Source organism: Onychostoma macrolepis, chromosome 12 (assembly GCF_012432095.1).
Source record: "Onychostoma macrolepis isolate SWU-2019 chromosome 12, ASM1243209v1, whole genome shotgun sequence".
NCBI lineage: Eukaryota > Metazoa > Chordata > Actinopteri > Cypriniformes > Cyprinidae > Onychostoma > Onychostoma macrolepis.
The window spans coordinates 17,360,801-17,387,994 of NC_081166.1; the positions used below are offsets into that span (position 1 = coordinate 17,360,801).

A 27,194-nucleotide genomic window follows, 5' to 3' on the forward strand; every position below is an offset into this window, starting at 1 on the left:
GGCAGCATTTAAGAAACTCGCCTCAAATTTGGAGATAAATTCAGCGAAGATGCCAAAGAAGCTTTCTGTGGTCGTGGCCTTGCTGTCTTCTCCAAAGTAGGAGGCCACTTTATGAAACTCATCCATTGCTCTTTGCTGCAAGGAGTCTAGGGACTGCACAGCTGGATGACAGTTTTCCAGAAAGCTCTAGTATCATTGTTAAGGGCTGATACACTGCAACGGAAGTTCAGTATACATACAGTATCTCACAGAAGTGAGTACACTCCTCACATTTTTGTAAATATTTTATTATATCTTTTCATGTGACAACACTGAAGAAATTACACTTTGCTACAATGTAAAGTAGTGAGTGTACAGCTTGTATAACAGTGTAAATTTGCTGTCCCTTCAAAATAACTCAACACACAGCTATTAATGTCTAAACCGCTGGCCACAAAAATGAGTACACCCCCTAAGTGAAAATGTCCAAAGTGGGCCCAATTAGCCATTTCTCTCCCCGGTGTCATGTGACTCGTTAGTGTTACAAGGTCTCAGGTGGGAATGGGGAGCAGGTGTGTTAAATTTGGTGTTATCGCTCTCACTCTCTCATACTGGTCACTGGAAGTTCAATATGGCACCTCATGGCAAAGAACTCTCTGAGGATCTGAAAAAAAAGAATTGTTGCTCTACATAAAGATGGCGTAGGCTATAAGAAGATTGCCAAGACCCTGAAACTGAGCTGCAGCACGGTGGCCAAGACCATACAGCGGTTTAACAGGACAGGTTCCACTCAGAACAGGCCTCGCCATGGTCGACCAAAGAAGTTGAGTGCACATACTCAGCATCATATCCAGAGGTTGTGTTTGGGAAATAGACGTATGAGTGCTGCCAGCATTGCTGCAGAGGTTGAAGGGGTGGGGGGTCAGCCTGTCAGTGCTCAGACCATATGCCGCACACTGCTTCAAATTGGTCTGCATGGCTGTTGTCCCAGAAGGAAGCCTCTTCTAAAGATGATACACAAGAAAGCCCGCAAACAGTTTGCTGAAGACAAGCAGACTAAGGACATGGATTACTGGAACCATGTCCTGTGGTCTGATGAGACCAAGATAAACTTATTTGGTTCAGATGGTGTCAAGGGTTAAGGCAGTGCTGGAAAATAATGGTGGCCACAGAAAATATTGACACTTTGGGCCCAATTTGGACATTTTCACTTAGGGATGTACTCACTTTTGTGGCCAGCGGTTTAGACATTAATGGCTGTGTATTGAGTTATTTTGAGGGGACAACAAATTTACACTGTTATACAAGCTGTACACTCACTACTTTACATTGTAGCAAAGTGTCATTTCTTCAGTGTTGTCACATGAAAAGATATAATTAAATATTTACAAAAATGTGAGGGGTGTACTCACTTCTGTGAGATACTGTATATTCTCACAGGATATCAAACTCATTCAAAAAAGGCTGTAGACTGGTGGATACACTCATAACCAATGCAAAGCGATCTTCAGCAGTAGCTGGGATTTTCACACAGGCAGTTCTTATGTCCTGGATGGTGGAGTGAAGGTCACTGAGCTCAGCAGTAATAGTCCTCTGATTGACTGCATTTACAGTGAAAATACAGGAACATCTATCATTTAATTGACATCAACTAAATGCAGCCTTGGTGCGCATAAGTGACTTATGTTATTTATTCTTACCGACCCCAAACTTCTAAACAGAGGTGTATATACAAATATCAAACAGGAAGTTGTTCTGATACCTTACCTTTGGCAGCTAATGGCACTGTTATGAGGTCCCTGGCGAAGTCGAGGAGTTCTGGGAAGTGTTGGCATAATGATTTGGCAAGAATATGGAGGAAAGTCGACTTTCCATCAACTGTTTTTGTTGTGTTCAGCTGAGGAGTATTTTAATCCATTATTAGGAGAAACAAAAAATATGAACGTTTAATAAAAACATTGGTCACACTTTATTTTAAGGTCCAATTCTCACTATTAACAGACCATTAAGTATGCCTTTTGCCTCAATAAACAATAAAGCTTATTAAGAGTTAGTAGGGTTGTTGTTAAGTAAAGGTATAGGTTAGGATTAGGGATGTAGAATATGGTTATGCAGAATATGTGCTTTAATAAACAACCAATATGTTAATAATAGGCATGCTAATAAGCAACTATTTAATAGTGAGAATCGGTCTCTATACTAAAGTCTGTAATTATTGCACACATACCTCAGTAAGAAAATTAATTTTGAATCCTGTTGTTTTATTCGTCTTGGGTTGACCATTATTCAGATAATTTCCCATTGCTAAAACAAACTAAACACACAAAAAGTGTACATACCATATGAATAATATTTAAATAAAGAGCAAATATTTAAAAATGAATGGCTCTGAAAATGCCAACTCCTCTGCAGAAGATATAACATTTCTAATTTAGTCATATCTGCTGAATTAAGTGTTTTACCTCCAGGATCTTGGCCAACCTCTTGCTGTTTTTAAGCTCTAATGATGCTTTGTATATGCATTCATATGCGCCTCTCATTTCTTCTGTTTTCTCCTGCACAGTGGTCTTAAAAAGAAGACTCCTCAGTCTGGTTTTATACTCAGGAACTAGTAGCATCTGTAGAACAAGCCCACAAGAATCCATTAATATTTACATGAATTATAACAGAACTCTGATAAAACAGCTGGAACTCAAGTAAAACAGCACCTGTAGGACAAACTGGTCCGGCTCACTAAGTTTGGCGGGGTCCTGGTCGTAATGCTGAAACTGTTTGACCTCCTCGTCATCAGGAGCGTAAAGCAACAGTTGTTTAATGTGTGCAGGTTCCAGACGCTCAGTGCTCATGGTCATGAGGATTTCTCGCAGCTCCTTCGGGGCCAGCTTCAGATGCGCTATGAGGATAGCTGAACAGAGCAGCCAGATGTGATGAGACATGGATTCTTAACCTTCTCATTAGGAAAATTCCAAAATAGTTGCTACAGCAGCAAATACCTACAGCACCTCTTTAACCTACTCCTACACATCTACGTCACACGAGACGGCAAACCTGACAGAGCACTTCAACCCAACCCTACTCATACTCACAGGCGTTGTAGGCCTTTTTATGGGAGAGAATCTCGACCACGTCTTTCTTTTTAAAGTTCTCGGGCAGGAAAGTGGGCTCTGGAAGAGAGACTGAAACATTTAATAACAGTGTAAGGATGAGCTCTCCTCGCACCAGTAGTGGAGACAATAAACTGTATGGAGACTGAAAAGAGGCTGTAAGATGCCAATAACTGGATGAGAATGATGGGATCGGAGACAGACATACAGTAGCTCTCCATGAGAGATGAGCTGAAAGGTACAAAAATAGACAAGGTAATTGTGTTCATTTTCACCATCAAAATGACAAGCTACAAAACGGATGTCACATGTGGATGAAGACAGCAATATACAGACATTGTGTAAATGTCAAATGTTCCTAAAAGTCTTTGCCTCCGTCTGAATTCCTAGTGTCAATGATATGTCATTACATGCATATAAAAAAAATAATAATAATAATACAGTACACTACCATAAGTTTGGGGTCAATAAGACTTTTTGGTCACACTTTATTTTAAGGTCAAATTCTCGCTATTAACAAGCCATTAAATATGACATTTTCCTCAATAAACTCCTAATTTGCTGCTTATTAACAATTAGTAAGGTTGTTAAGTTTAGGTATTGGGTAGGATTAAGGATGTGGAATATGGTTATGGAGAATATGTGCTTTATAAGTACTAATAAACAACCTATATGTTAGGCATGCTAATAAGCAAGTAGTTAATAGTGAGAATTGGTCCCTATACTAAAGTGTTATCAATTTTTATTTAAGAAATTAACACTTATTATACTAATGTAGTAATTTTTCCAGAAAGGAGTCATTAAATAAAACCTGAAAGTAAAGACGAGTAATGTTACAAAGAAATATATTAAGAAGCACCACTGTTTTCTACATTAATAATAATAATAAAAACAATTTGAGCACCAAATCAGCACATTAGAATGATTTCTGAAGGTGTGAAATGTCAGCTTGGCCATCACAAGAATAAATAACATTTTAAACTATATTAAAATAGAAAATAATTATTTTAAATTTACTCAATTTAAAAAGAAACTTTTTCAAAAACATAAAAAACAAACAAACATTAAAACAATCTTACCACCAAACTTTTGAACGGTAGTGTAATAAATTGTATTATTTTAATAAATTACAAAATAAATGAATACATTAATTAATAAATATAATATATAAAAATATAAAGTAACATCGCATTAAATAATTACATAATAATTAATTTCTTACATTCGGAAAATAAATACAGGACGCATTTAAATATATGAAAAATATATGTTGTTGTGTTTTTTGTTCATAAAGGGTTTTGATTTAAAATTCCTAGTATTGGTTGATGATCTAAAGACAATTAGTGTAAAAACAGAAAATCAGACGGAGCACTGTATGAAAAGGGGATGATGATGTATACATGCAATACTACACTGAAGCAGCTATAACAAATTAGAGAACTTACTGGAATTCCTCTGTGTGCCGAAGTACAGATCCAGATCCAGGTACTTGACCATGTCACTGAGTTTATGATAATCAGGATCATCTCCAAGCTAGAAAACAGATCATCTGTACTTAATAATATCTCACCACTTCAATATGGTTCTGATGCACACTGTGGTTGTTAGGTATCTCTAACCAACCTGTCCCCAGATAGTTCCTTCAGAGTTCTCCACCTGCTCCCAGCGCAGTCTCTTCACGCTCATGTGGTTATTGTCAGAGGCTTTCGGGCTGGCTTTGGGCAAAGGTGGAGGATCACAAGGTGGGGGTAAAGGAGGCGGCGGTGGTGGGGGAACCTTGTTTGAGAGCGTACCATCATAGCTTTGTTGGGAATGCTGGGAATGGAGGCTCTTTTGTTTGGTCAGGTTAGGGGAGGTTCTGGGAGCAGAGGTCTGCTGGCTCTGGTAGATGGACTGGGTGGGATGTCGTAGGTGAGTGTGCTGTGTGGTTGCGTGCGGGGGTTGAGGGGAGGTGCGCGGGGATGACTGTAGGATGGGGTGAGCCTTCGGTTGGTGCAGCTGGAGAATGGACTGAGTGCTGGGCTGGGGAGAGGAGCGTCGGGGGTGGGTGCGCTGGACCCTGAGCTCCTCACTGCTGGGCAGCACCTTGTGCAACGAGGGCCGGTTAATGAGGAAGGAGCGAGGTGGAGGTGGGGGCGGAGCTATGATGGGGTGGTGCTGGAAGGCTGGGGGCGGTTGGGGCAAGTGCTCTGGGGTGAGGGGAAGGGGCGAGGGCGGGTCGGTGAACTGGCTGGGAGGTGGCGGAGGCGGAGGACTCTGTGGGGGAGGAGGGATGTGGTCAGAGCCTGAGGAGTAGGAGACTGAAGTGGAGTCATCGCTGCTGCTGTGGTCTTCACTGCTGGCACTGCTTAACTCATGAGGCAGCATGTTCACTTCCTGGTCATCCTGGAAACTCATCTGCCAGTGTCACAAAAACAATTAGGACTTTAAAAAAAACAACAGTATATTGTACCAAAAATGTATATAATGCTCTTCCAAAATAAAATAAAAAATAAAATAAATAAATAAATAAAATGTTACATATCTCTTTAAAGACTGGAGAGATGGTAAATATTAAATAAATAAATAAGTAAAAAAAATAAATGCGACCTCACATATGGGAAGCATTTAAAGAATGTATAGATCAAAAATATAAAATAAATAAATAAATACATGTGACATTGCATAGGACAAGAGGTTTGGAAACATGATGGAAGAAAAAATAAATAAATAAATAAAATAATAAAGAAAAAATTAAATTAAATTAAATTAAATTAAATTAAATTAAATTAAATTAAATTAAATTAAATTAAATTAAATTAAATTAAATTAAATTAAATTAAATTAAATTAAATTAAATTAAATTAAATTAAATTAAATTAAATTAAATCAAATCAATGTGACCTTAGAGAACAAGAGATTTGGAAAATATATGGATACAACAAAACAAACCAAAAAAAATGCAGTTTTGGCGCACCAGACAGAAGCATTTTTACCAAAAACAATTTTGTGTATAATTAAAAAATTTTGTGAATATTTTATTATATTTTTTGTGATATTTAATTGGCCAGGATATAGTAACCTCTTTCTGTGTCTGACACAAACCTCCTCATAGTCATTCTCCCCTCCCTTAAAGTCATCTACGATATTGACCCGGTGTCCCAACTGCTCGCTCAGAGCGTCCAGGAACTTGTCAGTGTCTCGGCTGCGAGGTGGACGTGAGAAGGTGAAGAGCTTCCTGCGCTGGGGCAGAGGACTGGGTTCATCAAAAGGCAGAGGGGAGGCAGGGGGGCTGTCTAAACTAACATAAGGATTGGAGTCCACACTGTCTGGAGAAGGAACAGTCTGCTGGTAAGGCTCAAACTGAGGGCCAGGAAAAGATTCAGTCCATGAAAGAGTGAGGCCTGACTTACGATTCCCTGCAAAAAGAACAAAATCATGAGGAACATTTGTACTACATACGAATACTTATCAGAGATCTTATTGTGCTAAATGTTCTAAAAATGTTAAATTGATAAAGATAAAGAACTATAACATGCTAATACATTAAACTAGGGATTTTCAAACTTGTTAATGCCATGGACCTACTTGTAACGCCATAAAAATAATTGGCTTTTATATTGTCATTGCAAAATAAACCATTACAATATTATTTGTAAAATATTTAAATTTCATTGGAGAGTACACCCACTTTTTAAACCAAATCTAAATAGAAACATTCACAATTGAATTAATTTTTTGTATAATCATTTGCACAATAAATATTTATCCCAAAAATTTCTGTCAACTTATAATATCCAAATTAGATTTTTTTTGTTTGTTTGTTTGTTTTAATTTCTTACTCTTAAAAGCTATTAGTGGCAATAAATAAATAAATTAATAACAGTAATAATGTTAAAGAAATTATGGTAACACTTTACTATAATGTTAGTTAACACTCATTAATGCATTACCTAACATTAACTAACAATGAACCATACATTTATTACAGTATTTATTAATCTTTTTAATGTTAGTTAATAAAAATACAACTAGTTAATTCATGTCAGCCTAGGTTCATTAACTAATGTTAACAGATTTTTTTATTTAGATTTTGTTGTAACTAAAATTAATAAATGCTTCAGAAGTATTTTTCATTGTTCATGTAATGTAGTTAACTAATGTTAATAAATGGAACCTTATTATAAATTGTTGCCAAAATTATGTATAAAACAGATTTAATTAATATCTTCAGTCAGTGTGTTAACTTTAAAAACCCTCCAAAAATATTTTGTAATTCCTTTAACAAAGAAAAAAAGAAAAACAAAAACATTTAACCCCTAGTGGCTCCCTGGACCCCAGTTTGAAAACCCCTGTTTTACTGTATATCTTAAATTATCTACATAAGCAAGCACATTTAGTGTCAAATTGTCACACAGGTCCCGCACAGCATTTTTCATTTTTTGGAGGCACCATGCGTCACTTGTGGATGAAGAATAAGCTCAGAATACCTGCGTTACCGTGTGTGAACGACTGAGTGTATGTATTGTTCTCAGCATGGCCCATGCCGACAGCCCTGGGTGAGGAGTGACTCTGGAGAGACTGGTTGCTCTTCCCGGGAAACATGTTCTCAAGCTCCGTGTACACTCCTGACATCTACGGGTGGGGGCGTGGTTAGATGAGGCTATGCATGATTTCATAATAGCAGTGATGACAGTGCAGTGAATTGCGGATGAGCAGTAAATGGTACCCACGTGGCTGAGATCTGGGGACTCTGGGAAGGAAGTCCCATCCCCACATTGTCTTTCCTCTGGAGTCACAGGGTCAGTGAATGTTCCTGAGACACAGAGAGAGTGCGGTCCAGAAACAGAGCATGTGCACAGAAAGCTGCCTGCCCTTTAGGAGCTAAAAACAGACTGAGGGCAGTCAGCTTCAGAAAGCGGGTCTGGGCGGTAGGTGGCTGAGAGGCGCACAGCGATTGCAAGCAGTTTATAGCTTTAGCCTAATAGATGCTTGTGATGAATCATAAACATGACTGAGAACAGTTCTGACTGCTTGTTTACCCCAAAGAGTGACAGAACGGCATGGCTATCTAAAACAACGTTACAATGGAGCAATGCATAGCATAAACAGTATTCTATATGAGCTTATATATCAGTTCTACGAGCAGGATCCAAAATGAACAAGTATGAAGCATCAAATAAGAGTAACAAATTGATTTTGGCAAGTAAAATAAATAAATATATTATATTATATTATATTATATTATATTATATTATATTATATTATATTACATTACATTACATTACATTACATTACATTACATTATATTATATTATATTATATTATAATACATATTTATATTACCGTTAACATTAACATTCAAAAGGCAATTTTTTGAGAGAGAAATTAATTCTTTTATTCAGAAAAGATGCATTAAATTATCCAAAAGTGACAATAAAGATATTTATAATGTTACAAAAGATTTTTCAAATGATTTTTAAAATAAACATAAAGGCATTTCAAATTAAATGTTCCTTTGAACTTTCTATTGATCTAAGAATCCTGAGAAAAAGAATCACTAAAATTATCACAAAATATCACGAAAAAAAAATTAAGCAGCACAAGTGATTTCAACATCGATAATAACAAGAATCAGCATATTAGAATAATTTCTATGTGACACTGAAGACTAGAGTAATGGTTGTTAAAAATGCATATTTGCCATAACAAGAATTTATAACTTTTAAAAATGTATTAAAATATAAATGAGTTATTTTAAATTGTAATAATATTTATCATTATGATTTTTACTGTTTTTTGATCAAGCAAATGCAACCTTGGTGAGCATAAGAGACTTTTTTTCAAAAATATGAAAAAATCTTAGCAACCCCCAAAACTTTTGATTTTATAGTGTATATATAAATATATTAAATAAAAATATATATTTTATTAAATTATACAAATTTCATGTATTTATATGTTCAGTGTGGAAAAAGTTCATTTTGGACCCTGCTTTTTAGTCTAAATCCAAAACACAGATGGGGGAAAATGTCATACCCATTCCCAGGTGAGTGCCGATAATGCAGTCGTCTGAGCTTCTCTCTCTCACAGTGTTTTTGTGAGAGGTACCTGACACTCGCATGGAGCTGCTCCGTCTGTGGGTTTCTGGACCTATCTCTGGTTCTGCGGTAATAAACATGCACAGTCAGAATGCAATAAGGACAGAAAACCAAGGATGTTCACACAGTAAACCCACAGCTAACCTGCACTCTTGAAGCCCAGGAAGCGGGCGATCTTGCTCTTGCAGTGTTCCTGTTCCTCGTAGGTCAGCAGCTGGTAAATGAACTGCCAAATCAGCTGCTTGGCTGGAGTGTCCAGCACAGGAAACACATCTACAATGAGCGTGTCCACATTCCTGTTTACATGCAACAGAGGGAGCCATTTTAGAAATAATTGGGCTGCTCTCTCAGCAAGCAGTCGCACCAGTGAGCATTATTTATTAAATTTGGAAGAACCCACAGATTGTTCCTGATTGTGAGTATCTATTTGTGCTTGAGGCTGAAGCTATTTTTGAATGATTTTCACATTTGCCTTGCTGCTGCCAAGCGACAGAAAATCGCTCGCTGTGGGAACAGTATGCTATGATATTTGTAATCATATGGCAGGATGGTTACAGTCAATAAGTGTTAATTAGCTCTGTTGCCTATAATTGGCTAACACATTTCTAACTTGTATGTTTTTTGTCAAACACAGCTTTGGTCACTTAAGTCATGACTATAAAATACAATTATATCTTTAAATAAAAGAAATACACTTTGGAATAATTACAATGTTTTGATGCTTTTGAAATAAGTCTCTTATGCTCACCAAGGTTGCATTCATTTGATTAAAAAGACAGAAAAATTGTAATATTGTGAAATATTATATTTGAATATATTTTAAAATGCAATGTGATGACAAAGCTGAATTTTCAGCAGCCACATTACTTCAGTCTTCAGTGCAAATAAATGCAGCCTTTGTGAGCAAAAGAGCCTTCAACAACATTTAAAAAAATCTCTTTATAAATTATATAACTGAATTATTCCAAACTCTGCATATGTACTGTTGTTACAGTCGAAGTTGAGACCCAATCAAATCAGACCACCAAATCTCTAATCACTAATCACAAGCATGCTGGGAGCCACATACACAACTCATTTTTGTTTTGATAAGACAGTATTTAATCTCAGTACCGCCAACCTCAAGTAATATAACACTAAGTCATGTGTCTGCTCCCACTCAGCCATGATGAATTTTGACCTGACCTGTGTTGAAAGAAGGTCTCCAGAGCTTTGCAAATGGTATATCTTTCTTGCAGGGTGAGGAGGTGTTCAAGTTGCTGGCTGAAGGTACGGCCGTGCACGCGGATGCTGGGAGGCAGGATCTCGGCCACCCACTGCAGGGAGCTGAGGGCTGGGGAGCGCGAGCGCGGGATGGTGGGGGTCTCCTCCGGCTCTGAGTCCGAGAGCGGATAATCTACAGGGCCCTCTTCCACCACTAGAGAGGGCATGGCACCACTACCCTGCAGCATGGACACCACCTTCTCATGGGAGCAGTTCCTAAATGTACATAGAATAGAATTCATGTGTAATATAATATACAGTAATATAATATAATATAGGACGAAATTGGGTTCAAATAGCATGTTCTCTTAAATAACACTTATAAATAAATGTTCAGTTGGTGTAATGTCAATAAATTTTTTATTGACATAATACTATGCTTGTCAGTTCCCCGGAGGCAGTATGAAGTAAATTGCTGTGTTCTTGAGATTAACTACACAGCCAAGAAACAGCTAAATCATGGCCGCAGGAAACTGATTTACATTTAGGCCTAAACAAACAAACTGTGATAGCTAGTTGTTTGTTAAAGGGGTCATATGATGTGATTTCAAGTTTTCCTTTCTCTTTGGAGTGTTACAAGCTGATTGTGCATAGATAAGATCCCTGAAGTTGCAAAGACTAAAGTCTCAAACCCAAAGAGATATAGAGTGGGGGAACTATGATGTCACTTTGTAGGCGAAAACCCGGAAGCGAGTTAGCATTTTAGCGCTTCCGGTTCCATCGTCTCAGAGTCAATGGGTTTTTTGAATGGGATTTTGGTTAAATCCCTTAAATAAGGTTCGTGGTTCACACAGGCTCAGGATACTTTCACGTTTTATTCTACGACATAAAACACACCAGTCACACCACACTCATGATTTTTTTAAGCTGCTACGTTTCTTAAAAAAGACGGTTGCTAACAAGTTGCTAAATGGGCGCTGTCGGAGATATTCAACGTCATCACGCCGAACAGTTTATCAATTTAGTATTTTGCAGTTGTAGTATAATTTGTAATACAATTAATTTTAGGATAACCAATGAATAGTTTACAGCATTTTATATTGTTGTTCGACAATGTTTTTTTTTTTTTGCTTTGCCCCGAAATGCGACACATGTCTTCGGAGGGAAGATGCTCGTTTTATCGCTTACTGATGCGGAGACTCTGGGTTCGTACCACAAGGTAAATTCATATTATGATTATTACATGTAAACACCACATTTACTGGCTTTATGTGGTGAAAGTGAAACTTTAATGATGCATAGTGCTTAAAGCCACGTCAAAAATAAATGTGTACGGCCGCATGAAGTTGTTAGAAAGAGATTGTAGAAGCAAGGATAGAATAATATTTTGTGAAATATGGTACTTTGTTCACTAAAATAAGTTTAATCTTACCATATCCAAAGACTCGCTCACTGTTATTTAAAAGATTAAATACACGGGATATGTTTTTAATTAAAATATTCATATTAATCAAGGATTTAATGCACCTTATTTCGAAAAGTACAGAAATACGTGCTTTAAATGTCCTTTAGTTATGATTATTTCATTTATTCACTATACTATTTATTACTAATGTCTCATTTCAGTTTTATTTTGGCTCTAGTTTTGTATGTATTCCAGTTTATATGAAAAGGTTCATGTAGTGTGGATTAAAATTCATATACAGAGTAAATACGTTTCACTAAACATGTTAAAAATAAGTTTGAAACTGTTGTCAGGAGCGCGGTGGTGGTGACGTGGTGGTGGCAACTGTGGTGCTGTAGTTCGTTTATAGCCTAAGTTTAGCTTTTCAGTTCTGGCGCTTTTATTTAGGCTTCAAAATTCATCAACGTTATATTATTTTGTGAAGATTATCTTGATGGACAAAACGTGTAAAGTTTCATTAACTATGATTGAACACAGAGCTTATTTTTTTGCGATAATCCAAAAGCCTATGGAAAAAACCTATTGGCATTTGTTGAAGGAACCAGTTTCATGCTAACCGCCGATCTGCCTACAAAGTGACGTCATAGTGGCTCTGCCACGCCCCCCTAAAACAGTTCATTCAGACACGCCCCCACACGTCTACATCAAGATGTGGAAATATTTGCATAATGCAGCCCAAATGTGCTGGCGAGGAAAGAAGGCGTGGTTTCAGTAACCGCAGTAGTGTTGAAGCAGCTGTCAGGGAGACGCTGTATGTTTCTATGTGAAAGCAAAAGCACTTTATTTGGCCTTCCGAAAGTAGATGCATTTAGGAATCATTAAGATTACTTACAACAGAACAGCAACGCGTTTTATGGACGACCGTTTCGTGAACCTATGTGAGGAGGTAATTCTGACTTTGTTATGACAATCTGGCGCTTCTGAATCAGCGACTGTATGTTATGTTATTAGTTTAAGTTTGCTATTGACTGTTTAAATGCGGGATTTTGCGCGTCGTGTGTAAGTGTGTGTGTGTGAGAGAGAGAGAGAGAGAGAGTCACGGCGCAGTCTAGTGTGTGTGTGTGCGTGCTCGTGTGTGTGTGTGTGAGAGAGAGGGAGAGACACACGGTCACACAACCGCGGCTTGTGTGCAAACACATACGAGCTTCATCACTGTGTCTGTCACGCGACTCTGTTCCCCTCTCGGGCTTGAATTGATGGTAAAACTAAGGACATTATTAACTGTCTTTACTATAATTTTGAAAGCTAAAGCTCGCGATTATGGAAAGGGGCGTTACATTTCCGACGCGACTTGTTATGTTCGGCAAATCACAATGCACTGTGCCAGCTTGCCAATCAGAGCAGACTGTGCTTGTCGAAAGGAGGGACTTTGTAGAAAACGAAGCGTTTGAGAGAGGCGGGGCATAGAGGACCTACAATAATGTACAGTATTTGAAAAATAATGTGTTTTTTGAACAATAAAACATGTCAACATATTCTGTTACACTAAATACACAAAATAATGATCTTTAAAAATGCATCATATGACCCCTTTAAGAAGTAGCAGAATAATAGAAATGCATCATGTAAATATAGTGAAACTAAAAATAGCTTACTTCCAACCTAATTACCATTTGAACTCATCACCACATTGTCAACTCTCATAATAACTCCATCATAGAACAGGCACAAAAAAGTACTAATAAGTCACTTTTAGGTCTTTCCCAAATAAAACACAACTAGTTAAAAATACATATTAAAAATAAATAAAAAATCTTCCCATCCAGTAGCACACAAAGTATGCTAGAAGCTGAAAACCCCATAGCCTCAGTAATGTTTAACTTGTGTTTAAGCCAAATCAATTGAAATTATTAAAACACTATTTAAATGGCACATTTGAGTTAAATCTACTTGCAAGTAGTCACACTGTAATTCAAAAGTTTAGGGTCAGTAGGATTCTTATTGTTTTTGAAAGAAGTCTCTTATGGTCACCAAGGCTGCATTTATTTGATCAAAAATACAGGGAAAAAATGTAATATTGTGAAATATTTAAATTAATTAAAAATATATAATAATTAAACACAATTTTTAAAAACATTATAAATGTTATTACTGTCACTATTGATCATTTTAATGTGTCCTTACTGAATAAAAGCTGACTTAAATTAAAAAATCATATGACCCCAAGCTTTTGAAGGGTAATGCAAATAAAATGTTTAGGTTAGGTGAAATTGCTACACATTAGGTTAACGTGGTTACATATTTCTGAGAAATCACTTTTTCACACAATTATAAAAAAAAAAATGTAAAAAAATTGTGTATTCTCATTAATTGTGTATTCTAGATATGTTTACCACAGTATCTATTGTAGTATCACTTCACTGATATGCAACTTTTAAAGCATTATCACAGCATAACAAAAATAAACACACCTCATGTCTAGGCCATTGAGGAACAATATGCGGTCTCCTGGTTTAAGGCCACACGCCTCGGCTGGACTACCTGTAATAGGAAAACATGGGTTTGGGACTGAGAATGAAACCTCAGACACTTTCAGTGAATAATACACCCAAAGCCACAGACAATCTTTCAGTGAACCATGTCGATGTGTAATATTGCTGTCCTTTGTGATCGGTTGTAATTAAAACACTACAAGTTACTACATCGTAAGCCTGAAAGGGAATGTAATCTGGTTTTTCATCACGATGTTAGACTCCTACTTGTTTTTATAAGCTGCCCCACACAGGCGGCTGAGTCAGTGTTAACTAGCCTCAGCACAGGCCTGCAGTGGGCGAATATCGTCATACAGACACTCACACACTTACCGCCCTCTCTCCACTCAGAACGTACAATCGTGCAGACTTCAATACAAATGTACCCAAAGCTTGCTCATTAGTACAACAGCCCACTCCTTCCTTTTTCACAATGCACCAAAAAAAAACACTCCATTCCCCTTGAAAACAAACCACTGACCCCAGCTGTGCTTTCCATGTGCCTTTTTATTACAGCCGCCTCTGTAGCCTACAGCGATATGAACCTCAACGTGGCACAAATTCTGAGTAACAAAACACAGCCGTGTCCTGGAAGATGGTGATTTATATAAGAAAAGCATCTTTACTCGATCGATGGCTGGTGGCATAACTATGACGGTAAAAATTCATTTCTAGCACTAGATCTGTATGCTAGGTGGCAGGATGTATAATTCTGGGTCAGATCAGAAACCCCCAGAAAAAGAAAGCCTGACTCACCTGAGAGTCAGTTTTTTTCACTCTGATTAATAATGAAAGGTTGCAAGTGCTTATGGGTAGACGTCATGATCATTCATACGCACCTGGCATTACTGAGTCGATCCACACAGGAGCGTGACCTCTCAGAGTAAACCCAAAACTCTTCTTACCCCTGTACACACGGATGGTTCTGCAGAGGAAGCAAGAGAGGCATTACTCACTGTACTGACTGACTGTAGGTACGTTAAATACTCATATAATATTCAATACTTATATTAATTTTTTTTAAAAGATTTTTTCTTTTCTTTTTCTTTTCACAACACTTACTGCCACAGTGTAACCTATGCAACTGCTAATGTGTTCTGAGTGATTTTTTTGCATGTTGCTAAAGTGTTCTGTGTGGTTGCTTACTGGCCCATATCAAAATAGCAGTTGCCATGGTGTTGCATTGCAGTTTCTAGGGTGTTCTCGGTGGTTGCTAGGGGCTTTTCTGGGGTGTTCTGGGTGTTTACATAGTGGCCCAGGTCAAAAAGTTGTCATGGTGTTACTTTGCAGTTTGTTCTGGGTGGTTGCTACTGTAGGGCTTTGCTGGGGTGTTCTAGGCAGTTGCTAGGGGTGTAACGGTTCATGGTAAAAAATCAAACCGCACTGTTCTCCACCCGCAGTTCCAACTTAAATCTGAAAACGCATTTGTAATATGGTTTGTTTAAAATGACACATCGGCACACTGACATACAGTGCCGTTGCGTTATGGGCGTCCCGAGTTCAAATCCCAACTCAAGGACCTTTATCGATCCCTCTCCCCTCTCTCTCTTTCACTTTGCTTCCTGTCAGCTCTGATCTGTCCTATCATAATAAATAAATCTTTAAAAAAAAAAAATAATAATAACACGTAAAACAGACAGTGTCCAGCTAATGTATGTTTATCGATGTATTCTGGCTTCCCAATACATTACAACAACTGCAATGAAAAAAAAACGTGGACAAACCAGTCGCTCATTGTTAAATGTGAGTGCTGTATGCTCGAATATGAATAGTCATTTATGCCGTCAACACCCGGGTGCTTATAGCACATATGCGCAGATGAGACTAGAACAGCACACGTTGCTATCTAAACTCATTTAAACCTTGCCAGTTTAAGTATTAAAGAGCCAGAAGACATGAAGGAGAACTCGTGCGCAGTGAGAAGATCTGTGTGCGCTCATCCGAAGTGTGTGAACCCACGTCTCAGAACACACAAATATTGAGTTTGTTTTAAAGTTTTCTGCTTAAATGGACAAATTCACACAAAAATTATGTCAACATGCCCATCTTGGTAAGTATACTACTAGCAGACATAGTTGGTTGAACGTAGGGGTTTCAATGTACTGGATCTGTGCATTGTCTTAAAGTGACAGTACTTTTTTAATGTCAGTCAAATAACAAAAGACAAATCACTCACTGCTCTTGACTGAATAGCTTTTGTAACTTAATAAGGATTAATCTTTAATTTATACAGACAAATATGCAATGTTATTTTACATTTGATTATTTTATTCAATTTCTGTATCTAAAAACTAATGTTAGACCTACCTTAAAAAAACCCTGAAAATAATTTTGTATCTTTGCTCTATTGTATTTATTTGTGCTGTTGCTTGTAATTAGATTATTTGTTCTTATTTTCTTTATTTTTATTTGACAGAATAGTCCTTTTCCCTAAAAATAGCACATTCCGAACCGTACCGAAACAGTGACTCTAAAACCGTGATACAAATCAAACCGTAAGTAACTTAAACTGTTACACCCCTAGTGGTTACTTACTGGCCCAGGTCAAAACAGTTGTCATGGTGTTGCTTTGCAGTTTCTAGGGTGTTCTGGGTGGTTGCTAGGTGGTTGTTTACTGGCTTAAGTCAAAAGAGCAGTTGTTATGGTGTACTGTGTGTTGTTAGGGCATTGCTAGTGTGTCCTGGTTGGTTGCTACTGGCCTAAGTCTCTGATATATTCATGTCCTTTGAAATGGCCCACCAAGTCCTTCCAATAAGTCTTTATGGGATATTTCAAGAGTTTTATAATGCACCAGTCAAAAAATATGTAAAAATAATAGTACACATCTCTTCAACAAGTAAAATATGAACCTATATTTTTACACTATACGACCAATGCATTTCAAAGGCTGAACATACGAATATTAATTTATCCCAACTCATGATTCATCCTAAACCAAACAGACAAGTATACTGAAGCACCACTCGAAAAGCTATTTAAGAAGGAGATTTAAGATATCCCTGCTTTTTAGAGAAAACTTATGACATATCATTAGTGTATAGCTAGCCTTAGTGGTTGCTGTGGCAACACCTCAAGGCGACACTGGAACCGTTGAGTAAACAGAGACAAGGGAAAGCAGTAGAAACATTTGCTTCTTGTCGCAGTGCCATTTTATATAAGGTGGGCCACCAAACCAAACACTGATGGCGGATTAGAAAGGGGATGACAGATAAACAAAGACATAAGAACTCTGAATGGAGATTACATAAGGACTGAGCCAAGGAAGCATTATTTATTGAAGAGCAGCAGCTTATGAGATGAGGAATACAGTCTACAGGGTATCAGCACAACATATCCACTCTTACTGTAGTATTTAATAACCTAAACACTCTGGGTGATACGTCTCCGGTAATATTTTAGATATCAATTTCAATTCAAAAATAAAGAATATTGATAGATTGTAATGACATCATATAGAAAGCAATATTAATTTAAACCAGACGACAAGAGGATCTGCTTCTGTTCTGGCTCAAATTCTGATAAGAAGCTTCATGGCTTGAATATGATATGATGCCAATCTTCCTTTTAGGTTAAGTCATGATTTTAATGATTAAAATAGTGCAATATAAGCTGATTATATATCCCGAATTCTAAAACAACCAATTAGTAGATCAAAATATGAAAAAATGCTCGTGATGTGGACAGTACGTGCATGTATGTGTGTTTGTGTGTGTTTGTGTGTGTGTGTGTAAGTAGGGAAAGCATGAGGCACAGAAACAAACACAACTCAAAAGTGCTTCTCTCACCCACCCACACACAAAGTCTCCCACATATCACACAGTGTTTTAAGCATTTGAGGAGGCTTCCTGCCATGTTTTGGGATAAAATTGTCATTTCAAACCAGAATGATAGATTGAAAAGATCATTTTATCATAAATAATAGGACATGGAAAAGGAATACCTATGAAAGAGGTATACGATACGTACCTCTGGTTGGCTCCAGTGACATAGTGGCTGGGAATCATGATGGTGCTCTTCCTAAGGCCACGCTCAGGTTGGGCCGGGTCATCGCCGGTATCTCTGGGCACAGAACTGGCCCGTTTTGAGCCTTGTGGACGCTCATGGTGGTCTTGACTTCGGCTTCGGCGGAGCCTGTTTTGGGGCTCGCCCAGGCTCTTGCTACGGCACATACGGTTGAGGAGACTCTGAGAAACGGCCTCGTCAAAGCGCTGCCGATGCTTCTTGGGAATGAAGATCCTGGCAAACATGGTCACAGCAACGCAACAGAGAAAAAAGGTCTAAATCAGCTACGAGGAGCCATCATCATAAAGACTTTTTAAAGGTTGCTAGTTCAGCTCAGCCAGTCAGTTTTCCAATCTAATGGTTTCTATCACGACCCAAAGTGAAGGAGCTTCAGATCTTGAGTCCACTGCGTTCATTCAGGATCACTGTGAGACTTTAAAATCCAAGAAAACAGGAAAGGATGGCAGAGATAAAAAAAAAAAAAAAAAAAAAAAAAAACTCAAAGAAAGCCAAGTAATGAAGGCAATCCCGATATTTCATGGAAGCTGTGAGAAACTCCAACATGTAGCAGCCTCTCTGAGTGCTGTCTCCATCTGAAACTCCCACTCCAGAAGCTCTGGTACAGATACCAGAATCCAGCAATAGCAAAGGTGTGGGAGTACATCACACTACCGCCTCTCTCTCTCTCTCTCTTTCACTCGCTGTCTCCCTCTCTCTTTCCTCATTCTCTTTTTGCTGTTCCTGATGTTCCATGCTCTCTGGGAACAGCATCAAATCTCATATGCAACAGAGCAAATTCAGAACTCGTAGCATGACATTCAAAATATAATTGAAAAGATTCAGCGCATACTGAATTCAGTGAGATTTGAAGCGGCAAAAATGGCTAGACAAAAACGAGAACATTTGGCAGAGAGGAGACAAATACAATTTTAACTCTGATAGCTTCACCTTTATGGGATTCTGAATAGAAATAAGGCCGTGTTTGTCACATTTATGTAACGTTGGTGGATATGGAAAAGCCTGTTATGCCGCCCACCAGGGAACCAGAAAAAGACCCCATTTGGAAAAACCTCAGCAAATGTAACCTTAGTAACCTCGACAAGTGTAACATCAACGCGATTCTGTCTGCTTTGTTCTCTGAAGGTGATGTACCAACATTAGCATTTAAAATAATTCCATGTGTTTATCAAATAAAAAGCACATTCATTTTCTGAGTCATGGCATTAATTCTCCTGATATTTGTAAGTCTCTTATAGTCACTGTCAGACTGTAATCAGGCTAATGGATTATGAACACAAACTGAATGTAACAAATTTTCTTTTCCATAGATCAGACATTATTTTAATACTAAACATATCAGAGTTAAGCACAGAAAGGGGACTATCTATAATGCTTTTCTGTCATCATTTACTCACCCTATCAAACACAGAGACATTTTTAAAAACTATAGGTTTGGAAAGACACGAGGCTGAGTAAACGATGACACAAATATCATTTTTGGGTGAACTATCCCTTTAAGTAAAACATACACATTTGTTTTCTTGATTTCAGTCTCTATCATTCTGAAGGACACAAACACCCTGCACACAGATACTATATAATCGTAACCTGGAAATATGATTTAAAATTATACAGTTTCACAATATAATTTTTCTCTCCCCATTGCCTGGATGACCGTGTTGACAAAACCACACCATTAGACAATTCTAGAGTGCAGAGTTGCCTCAGGTTCACATTATTATAGAGGCACAGAGAGAGACACAGTGACTTAATTGAGTGGCCAAACACTGCATTAATGGCAGCAGTTCCAGACAGCAGACAAGAATAAAATAAAGAATTAAACGCCCTAAGAGGCCACTAGAGTACAAACCATAGCTTACCTAGAGTACTAAAGCACTACTGCCAGTATTATAAATGACAGCATACACAACAGCACATTAACATTTATTGTGCTTTTCAGAAAATGTGGATGGAACTACCATTGCCAGACTATATTTGCATTTGTAATGTGAAATTCATTTGAGGAGGTCAGATGGTACCATGATTTGCCTATTTGTTTTTGAGAGAAGAAAAAAAAAAAACTCTTGAATGGAAATTTTGAGTAAGGGTTAATATGAGTTTATCTGTTTTGATATTCTAATTACAGACTTGGGGCTGCACCATTGCGAAACACAAGTTATTATTAATTATTTTCTAGTTCACCGTAATATTTCATTCAAAATGAGTTATTTAGCTCTTTATTTGCATGTGGACAGAATAAAAGGAAAAATATGAATCACCAAACTAGTGAAGATAAACCAAAAAAAGTAATACGCCATTGGAATCTAACATTCAAAGGCTAAGTTTTATTATTATTATTAAAATAACTTAATTGTTTAATTGATTGTTTAACTGAAAGATCATCTTAAAACTAGATTAATGCTGCTGAAAATTCAGCTTTGCCATCACAGGAATAAATTACTTTTTAAAATGGTTTAAAATAGTTATTTTAAATTGTAATAATATTTCACAATAATAGTGGTTTTACTTCATTTTTGAGAAATAAATGCAACCTTGGTGAGCATATAAGACAGTTATCTCGAAAACATTTTTAAAATCCTACCGACCCCCAGAATTTTGAACAGATGTTTATCTCTAAAACATCACTGTATAACTGATACAACATGCCTGATTTAGCAGCAATGAACACAAACAGTCTGCTCACAAACCTTTCATGCATGACAAGTTAACAGTCTTATAAGAGAGACAAAATGAATCAACAAATCAAATCATAATGATTTTTTTTTGTAAAATACTGTATATTGAAGAGACATTCCATAATGAATGATTTTAAATTTTAATGAAAAGTACTCACCCAAAGCAACTCATCTTTTAGTTTATCATGACTCAGAAAAAGATGAAAGTGAAGTGGCTACTTAAGAGATATATTCAGAAAAATGAGTGTCACTTTAACCCAGAGGTACGTAATTTAACAGCCTCTGAGCCATCACGAGCCATTGACTACAACTGTCTAGAGACCGCTGCCTCTCACATTGACCTGCAGAAGATCAGCAGCATTATTATAGCAGCAGCAGCAATAATAAGCAGAAAATCCATGAGATTCACAAAGAGAGAGAGTGAGATGTGTTGGCAGAAACTGAGACACGTACCTAATATAGTGAGACAAGGCTGATTAATTTATATAGTGAGAATTATATGAGACCAGTGATATTATTTTACCAATTCATGTGTTTAATTGGGCAGGACAGGTTATAGGATACAAGCTACTGTATGTTGTAAATATATACAGGTGCATCTAAAAAAAATAGAATATCATGGAAAAGGTCTTTATTTTTTGCAATTTAATTCATTTTTTTTGTTTTAATTCTGATGGTTACGACTTGCAGCTTAGGAAAATTAAAAATTCAGTATCTCAAAAAATTTGAATATTTTCTCAAAGATGAATCAAAAAAAGATTTACAAAACAGAAATGTTCAAGATCTCCAAAGTAGGTTTAATTATGCACTCAATACTTGTTTGGGGCTCCCTTTGCACAAATTACTGCTTCAGTGCGGCATGGCGGCGATCAGCCTGTGGCACTGCTGAAGCGTTATTGAAGCCCAGCTTGCTTTGATAGCGGCCTTCAGCTCGTCTATATTGTTTGGTCGGATGTTACTTATCTTCCTCTTGACAATACTCCATAGATTCTCTATGGGGTTCAGGTCAGGCGAGTTGGCTGGCCAATCAAGCACAGTAATATCATGGTCAGCAAACCACTTGGAAGTGGTTTTGGCAGTGTGGGCAGGTGCTAATGTCCTGCTGGAAAAGGAAATCAGCATCTCCGTAAAGTTTGTCAGCAGATGGAAGCATAAAGTGCTCCAAAATCTCCTGGTAGATGGCTGCATTGACTTTGGACTTGATAAAACACAGTGGACCAACACCTGCAGACGTCACGGCACCCCAAATCATCACTGACTTCGGAAACTTCACACTGGACTTTAAGCAGCTTGGATTCTGTGCCTCTCCAGTCTTCCTCCAGACTCCAGACCTTGATTTCCAAATGAAATGCAAAATGTACTTTTATCTGAAAAGAGGACTTTGGACCACTGAGCAACAGTCCAGTTCTTTTTCTCCTTAGCTCAGGTAAGATGCTTCTGACATTGTTTCTGTTTCAGAAGTGGCTTGGTAGCCCTTTTCCTGAAGACGTCTGAGAGTGGTGACTCTTGATGCACTGACTCCAGCTCCAGTTCACTCCTTGTGAAGCTCTCCCAAGTATTTGAATTGGCTTTGCTTGACAGTATTCTCAAGCTTGCGGTCATCCCTGTTGCTTCTGCACCTTTTCCTACCCAATTTCTTCCTTCCAGTCAACTTTGCATTTAATATGCTTTGATACAGCACTCTGTGAACAGCCACCCCTTTCAGTAATGACTTTCTGTAACTTACCCTCTTTGTGGAGGGTGTCAATATTCGTCTTCTGGATTATTGCCAAGTCAGCAGTCGTCCCCATTATTGTGGTTTCACAGAACAAGAGATACCAGGCATTTATACTGTAGGAATGGTCATTTAATGAAACTCAAATGTAAATGTTCTAATATTTTGAGATACTGGATTTTTGACTTTCATGAGCTGTAAGCTCTAATCATCAAAAGTAAAACAAAAGCTTTACATTACATGTAATGAATCTAGAATATATGAAAGTTTCACTTTTTGAAATAATCACAGGAATAAAATAAGTTTTAAAATATATTAAAAAATAAAACAGTTATTTTAAATTATAATAATATTTCACAATATTATTATGTTAAGTGCTACTTTGGTGAGAATAAGAAACTTCAAAAACATTAAAAATCTTAAACATTAAAAATAAAAAAATAGACCCCAAACTTTTGAACGGTAGTGTGTGTCGTTTTGAAAATGTTGTTTGAAATATTTTTCTCTCTAAAGCATTCAGTTTCTTGATGAATAATGAATAAGAACAACAAACTTGTGATTACTTCTCTAAGATGGCAAAATAGACAGTCACATCTTAAACTGAACAACCATGGCTTGCCATGTAACCTAAATAATGGATTTCTAGAAATTATGATGATTGTGCCCAGATACATCTTTAGTGCCAACTAAAAGAGCATATCTCAATTGAATTGGAAACTGGCTAATGTCCCAGTAGGCCAATACAATCTGAATCTACCCAGAACGGCTTAAAATCTGTCCTAGATAATATTCAAATGTACTAGATCAAAAAAATTGACTATACTAAGTACCAACAGTTCAATATGGTTAATTTCCTTTCACAAGTTCCATGTGTCATATTCTTATATTCTAGTTGAACTACAGCATATTTAGGATTACAAAGTACATCCCAAGGAACTCAAGATCCCCGCACTGCTGAACACATGGTGACATCCCCACTCACCACCCTTCACCAGATATCTCTCTAAAGAGGATTATACAGTGACAAAGGTTATTATCTCATCATACAAGGAACAACACCTACTGCGCTGAGGGAATAGCTTGTCTCCATTTAGCAAACACAATATTGAACACTATATATAACCTTAATAATGTTCTTTATCTGATAAATTGAGGGAAGCTGCCATGCAAAACGCAACCTAGGTGAACATGTAACATGCAGTATATTTCTCTTGCACATCAAACACCTTCACCAGAAAAAATCTATTATACTAATATATTTTTTTTAATAACGGCAATAGCATACACTACCATTTACCATAAAGTTTGTGGTTTGGGTTTTTTGGTCACACTTTTTTTAAGGTCCAATTCTCGCAATTAACAAACCATTAACTACGACTTTAGCCTCAACTCCTAATTTGCTGCTTATTAATAGTTAGTAAGGCAGTTGTTAAGTTTAGGATTAGGGATGTGAAATATGTTCATGCACAATATGTGCTTTATAAGTACTTATAAACAGCCAATATGTTAATAACAGGCTTGCTAATAAGCAACGACACTAAGGTCCCTACACTAAAGTGTTACAGTTAATACTTTTATTCAACACAAGCGCATTAAATTGATCATACATTACAGTAAATACATTTATAATGTTACAAAAGATTTCTTTTTAAGTAAATGCTGTTGTTTTGAACTATTCATCAAAGAATCCTGAACAATTATCACAGTTTCCACAAAAATATTAAGCAACACAACTATTTTCAGCATTAATAACAATAGGAAATGTTTCTTTACCAAATCAGCATTCAACATTGATTTCTGAAGAATCATGTGATACAAGTAATGTGACTGGAGTAACGGCGGCTGAAAATTCAGCTTTGCCATCTTAGAAATAAATTATATTTTAAAACATATTAAAATAGAATGCATTTTTTAAACAGTAATAATATTTCACAATATTACTGTTTTTTTTAAATCATATTTTGATCAAATAAATGCAGCCTTGGTGAGCATAAGAGACTTCTGAACCCAAACTTTTAAACATTAGTGTACATTATAGTCAAACAACTAATCATGTGAAAACAACTCACTTGTTATTCCACATAAACTGTCCCACTAAGCATCATGTGTCAAACAGCTTGACAGTGCCCAAAGAGAAGCCGACAAATGGATCAACACTAGAATTCCCTGTCTAGTGCCATCTTATGCTATTGACCCAGTTGGCATTAAGACATAGGCTTGACTGGAAAAGGAATTTCACTATTAACTGTGCCAGCACACATGAGAGGGATTGAAGATTATCAGTTTACATGGCAGCACCAGTTGGAGACACATCTATCAGTGGCCTTATTAGGTCATACCAGTCTATACTGAAAGCCACACTGCTTAATTCTATACCAAACACGTAGTAATGAAAGCGTGTTAATGTTTACTGCAAATATGTGCATCATAGTGTGACCTTCCAGAATATGAATAATAAGAACAGCAAAGAATGTACAGTACTAAAATCCTATTCATATATTCAGCAAAACCTACATTAAACTGATGCCCTCTGGTGGCCTTCAAATTGTTCTGCACGGCTAAATACAGTAGCGGAAAACATCTGGGTCAGAGTGGCCCTGAGATGGAGGTTAAAAATTAATGAGCACTGTAGGTGGCAGATGGGGTTGTCATGGTACCTGATGTTTGAGATGAGCTGTTGCTGCTCTTCAGTTGTCAAGATGTCAGGAAGAACGGAGGCAAGCCAGTCCACCTTCCTCTCAGCAGCAAACTGTTTCAGCACAGCAAACAGTTTCTCTTTCACCTCTGGTTCATTCCTCAAAATCTCCTCAACCTGAAACAGGAATGATTCTGATTTGGCACATCTTTCATTTTATAAATTCAAAAAACATAAGGCTGTTCGATAAACTCACCCTCCTATTGAACTCCAGAGCCTTGTGTTTGCGGTCCTGACGCATGCCATCTGTGTCTCTATGAGAGTCCTCTAGACTCCCGCTGCTGCGTTTCTGGCGACTGCCCATACACAGCACCCCAAGACGCAGCGTGCGGCCCTGAGAGGCCTTTATCAAAGCGGCTGCCATCTCATGGTGCTTCACTGGGATCCCATTCACCTCCATGACATAATCTCCAGCTCTGAGACCACTACGACCCGCTGGGGAGCAGGGGGAGCAATCCTCCACCAGCAGGGGGCAGTCTCCCACGATAGTGAAACCGAAGCGACCATCAGGGCCTGGAGTGATATCCATCTGCAGACAGTTATTGAAATGCAACAGATTGTAAATTTTGTAATAGACAGAACTGAATAAATAGTTTGTATTCATGTTGGTTTCTGAAGGTTTTCAAAAACTTTTATAAATAGATTTTTATATATCTTTCAAGGGAAGTATTGGTACATTTTCAAGAGAATGTTTTTTTATATATATTTATTTTTTATGTTATTATTAATTCATGAATAACATTTAGATTTTTAGAGAGTCACACATCATGACATTTTACAGCCTGAACTAACCTTGAACTAAGTTTAGTTAGGTTACAGCCTGAACTAACCTATATATAACACACATTTATATATCTGTGTGTGTGTGTTTACTGGTATATATGGTTTATGAGGACACAAATGTGTATAATAACATGGGTACTACAACGTAAACATGGTTTATGAGGACACTTCCTGTGTCCCCGTAAAACAAAAGGCTTAAAAAACATACAAAACGGTGTTTTATGAAATTCAAAAATTGCCAGTAGTTTACTGTGTGTGTGTGTGTGTGTGTGTGTGTGTGTGAATTGTTTTTTTTAAATTTCATTATTTTAATGAGGTTTTATTCTTCATTGATATCATATCACCTTATGCCCTCAAAAATATAATTTGTTTTTCATAGAATAGGTGTTTAGAATAAAATTTAAATCAATGTATGTATGAATTGTTATATTATAGTTTTTATTGACATTTTGTGGATTTTTTAATTAGCTTTTATTTTCTCAGGTTTCATTGTAATTGTAGGTACATTTTTAGAAATTTTATTTTGTCATTTTGTCATTTTTATTAGATGTTTTAATATTACTATTTAGGCTTAATTTATTTTTAGTTTTAGTTCAGTTCAGTTGTACTTTCCATTTATTTCCAGTTTGTAATTTTAGTGCATTTTACAACCTGAACTATCATTGCTTTGTAAAAAAAAAAAAAAAAAAAAATATATATATATATATATATATATATATATATATATATATATATATATATATGTGTGTGTGTGTGTGTGTGTGTGTGAATTTATTTAAGAATTTCAGAGAAGTTTTTCTTTATTAATATCATTATATCACCTTATGCCCTCAAAAATTTTTTTTTAATAGAATAGATGTATTTAGATCAATGTATGTATAAATTGTATATTATAGTTTGTATTGACATTTTAATTTTGTAAAATTAGCTTTTTATTTTCTCAGGTTTCATTTAATTTAGTTTAATTTTATTTGGTTTTAATCTAGTTTTATTTTAATTAAC

General features: G+C 36.8%; 1 protein-coding gene across 6 annotated transcripts in view; it reads right to left on the bottom strand.

Annotated features, from left to right (window-relative positions):
- Positions 1-27,194, bottom strand: part of grid2ipb (glutamate receptor, ionotropic, delta 2 (Grid2) interacting protein, b) — a 31,727-nt gene that overhangs the window by 1,236 nt on the left and 3,297 nt on the right. For 3 of the 6 annotated variants that reach the window (XM_058794201.1, XM_058794200.1, XM_058794203.1), the window contains 20 exons: positions 25,606-25,938; positions 25,372-25,526; positions 18,269-18,538; positions 15,142-15,227; positions 14,243-14,312; positions 10,349-10,642; positions 9,308-9,459; positions 9,102-9,227; positions 7,796-7,878; positions 7,553-7,697; positions 6,168-6,481; positions 4,707-5,480; positions 4,529-4,616; positions 3,066-3,314; positions 2,688-2,884; positions 2,442-2,597; positions 2,207-2,293; positions 1,747-1,876; positions 1,462-1,580; positions 22-186 (listed from right to left, as the gene is read on the bottom strand). In XM_058794201.1, coding sequence (XP_058650184.1) covers positions 22-186; positions 1,462-1,580; positions 1,747-1,876; positions 2,207-2,293; positions 2,442-2,597; positions 2,688-2,884; positions 3,066-3,314; positions 4,529-4,616; positions 4,707-5,480; positions 6,168-6,481; positions 7,553-7,697; positions 7,796-7,878; positions 9,102-9,227; positions 9,308-9,459; positions 10,349-10,642; positions 14,243-14,312; positions 15,142-15,227; positions 18,269-18,538; positions 25,372-25,526; positions 25,606-25,938 — 3,993 coding nt within the window. The remainder of the gene's footprint in view (positions 1-21; positions 187-1,461; positions 1,581-1,746; positions 1,877-2,206; positions 2,294-2,441; positions 2,598-2,687; positions 2,885-3,065; positions 3,315-4,528; positions 4,617-4,706; positions 5,481-6,167; positions 6,482-7,552; positions 7,698-7,795; positions 7,879-9,101; positions 9,228-9,307; positions 9,460-10,348; positions 10,643-14,242; positions 14,313-15,141; positions 15,228-18,268; positions 18,539-25,371; positions 25,527-25,605; positions 25,939-27,194) is intronic. The other 3 variants (XM_058794205.1, XM_058794204.1, XM_058794206.1) reach the window with 3 other exon arrangements.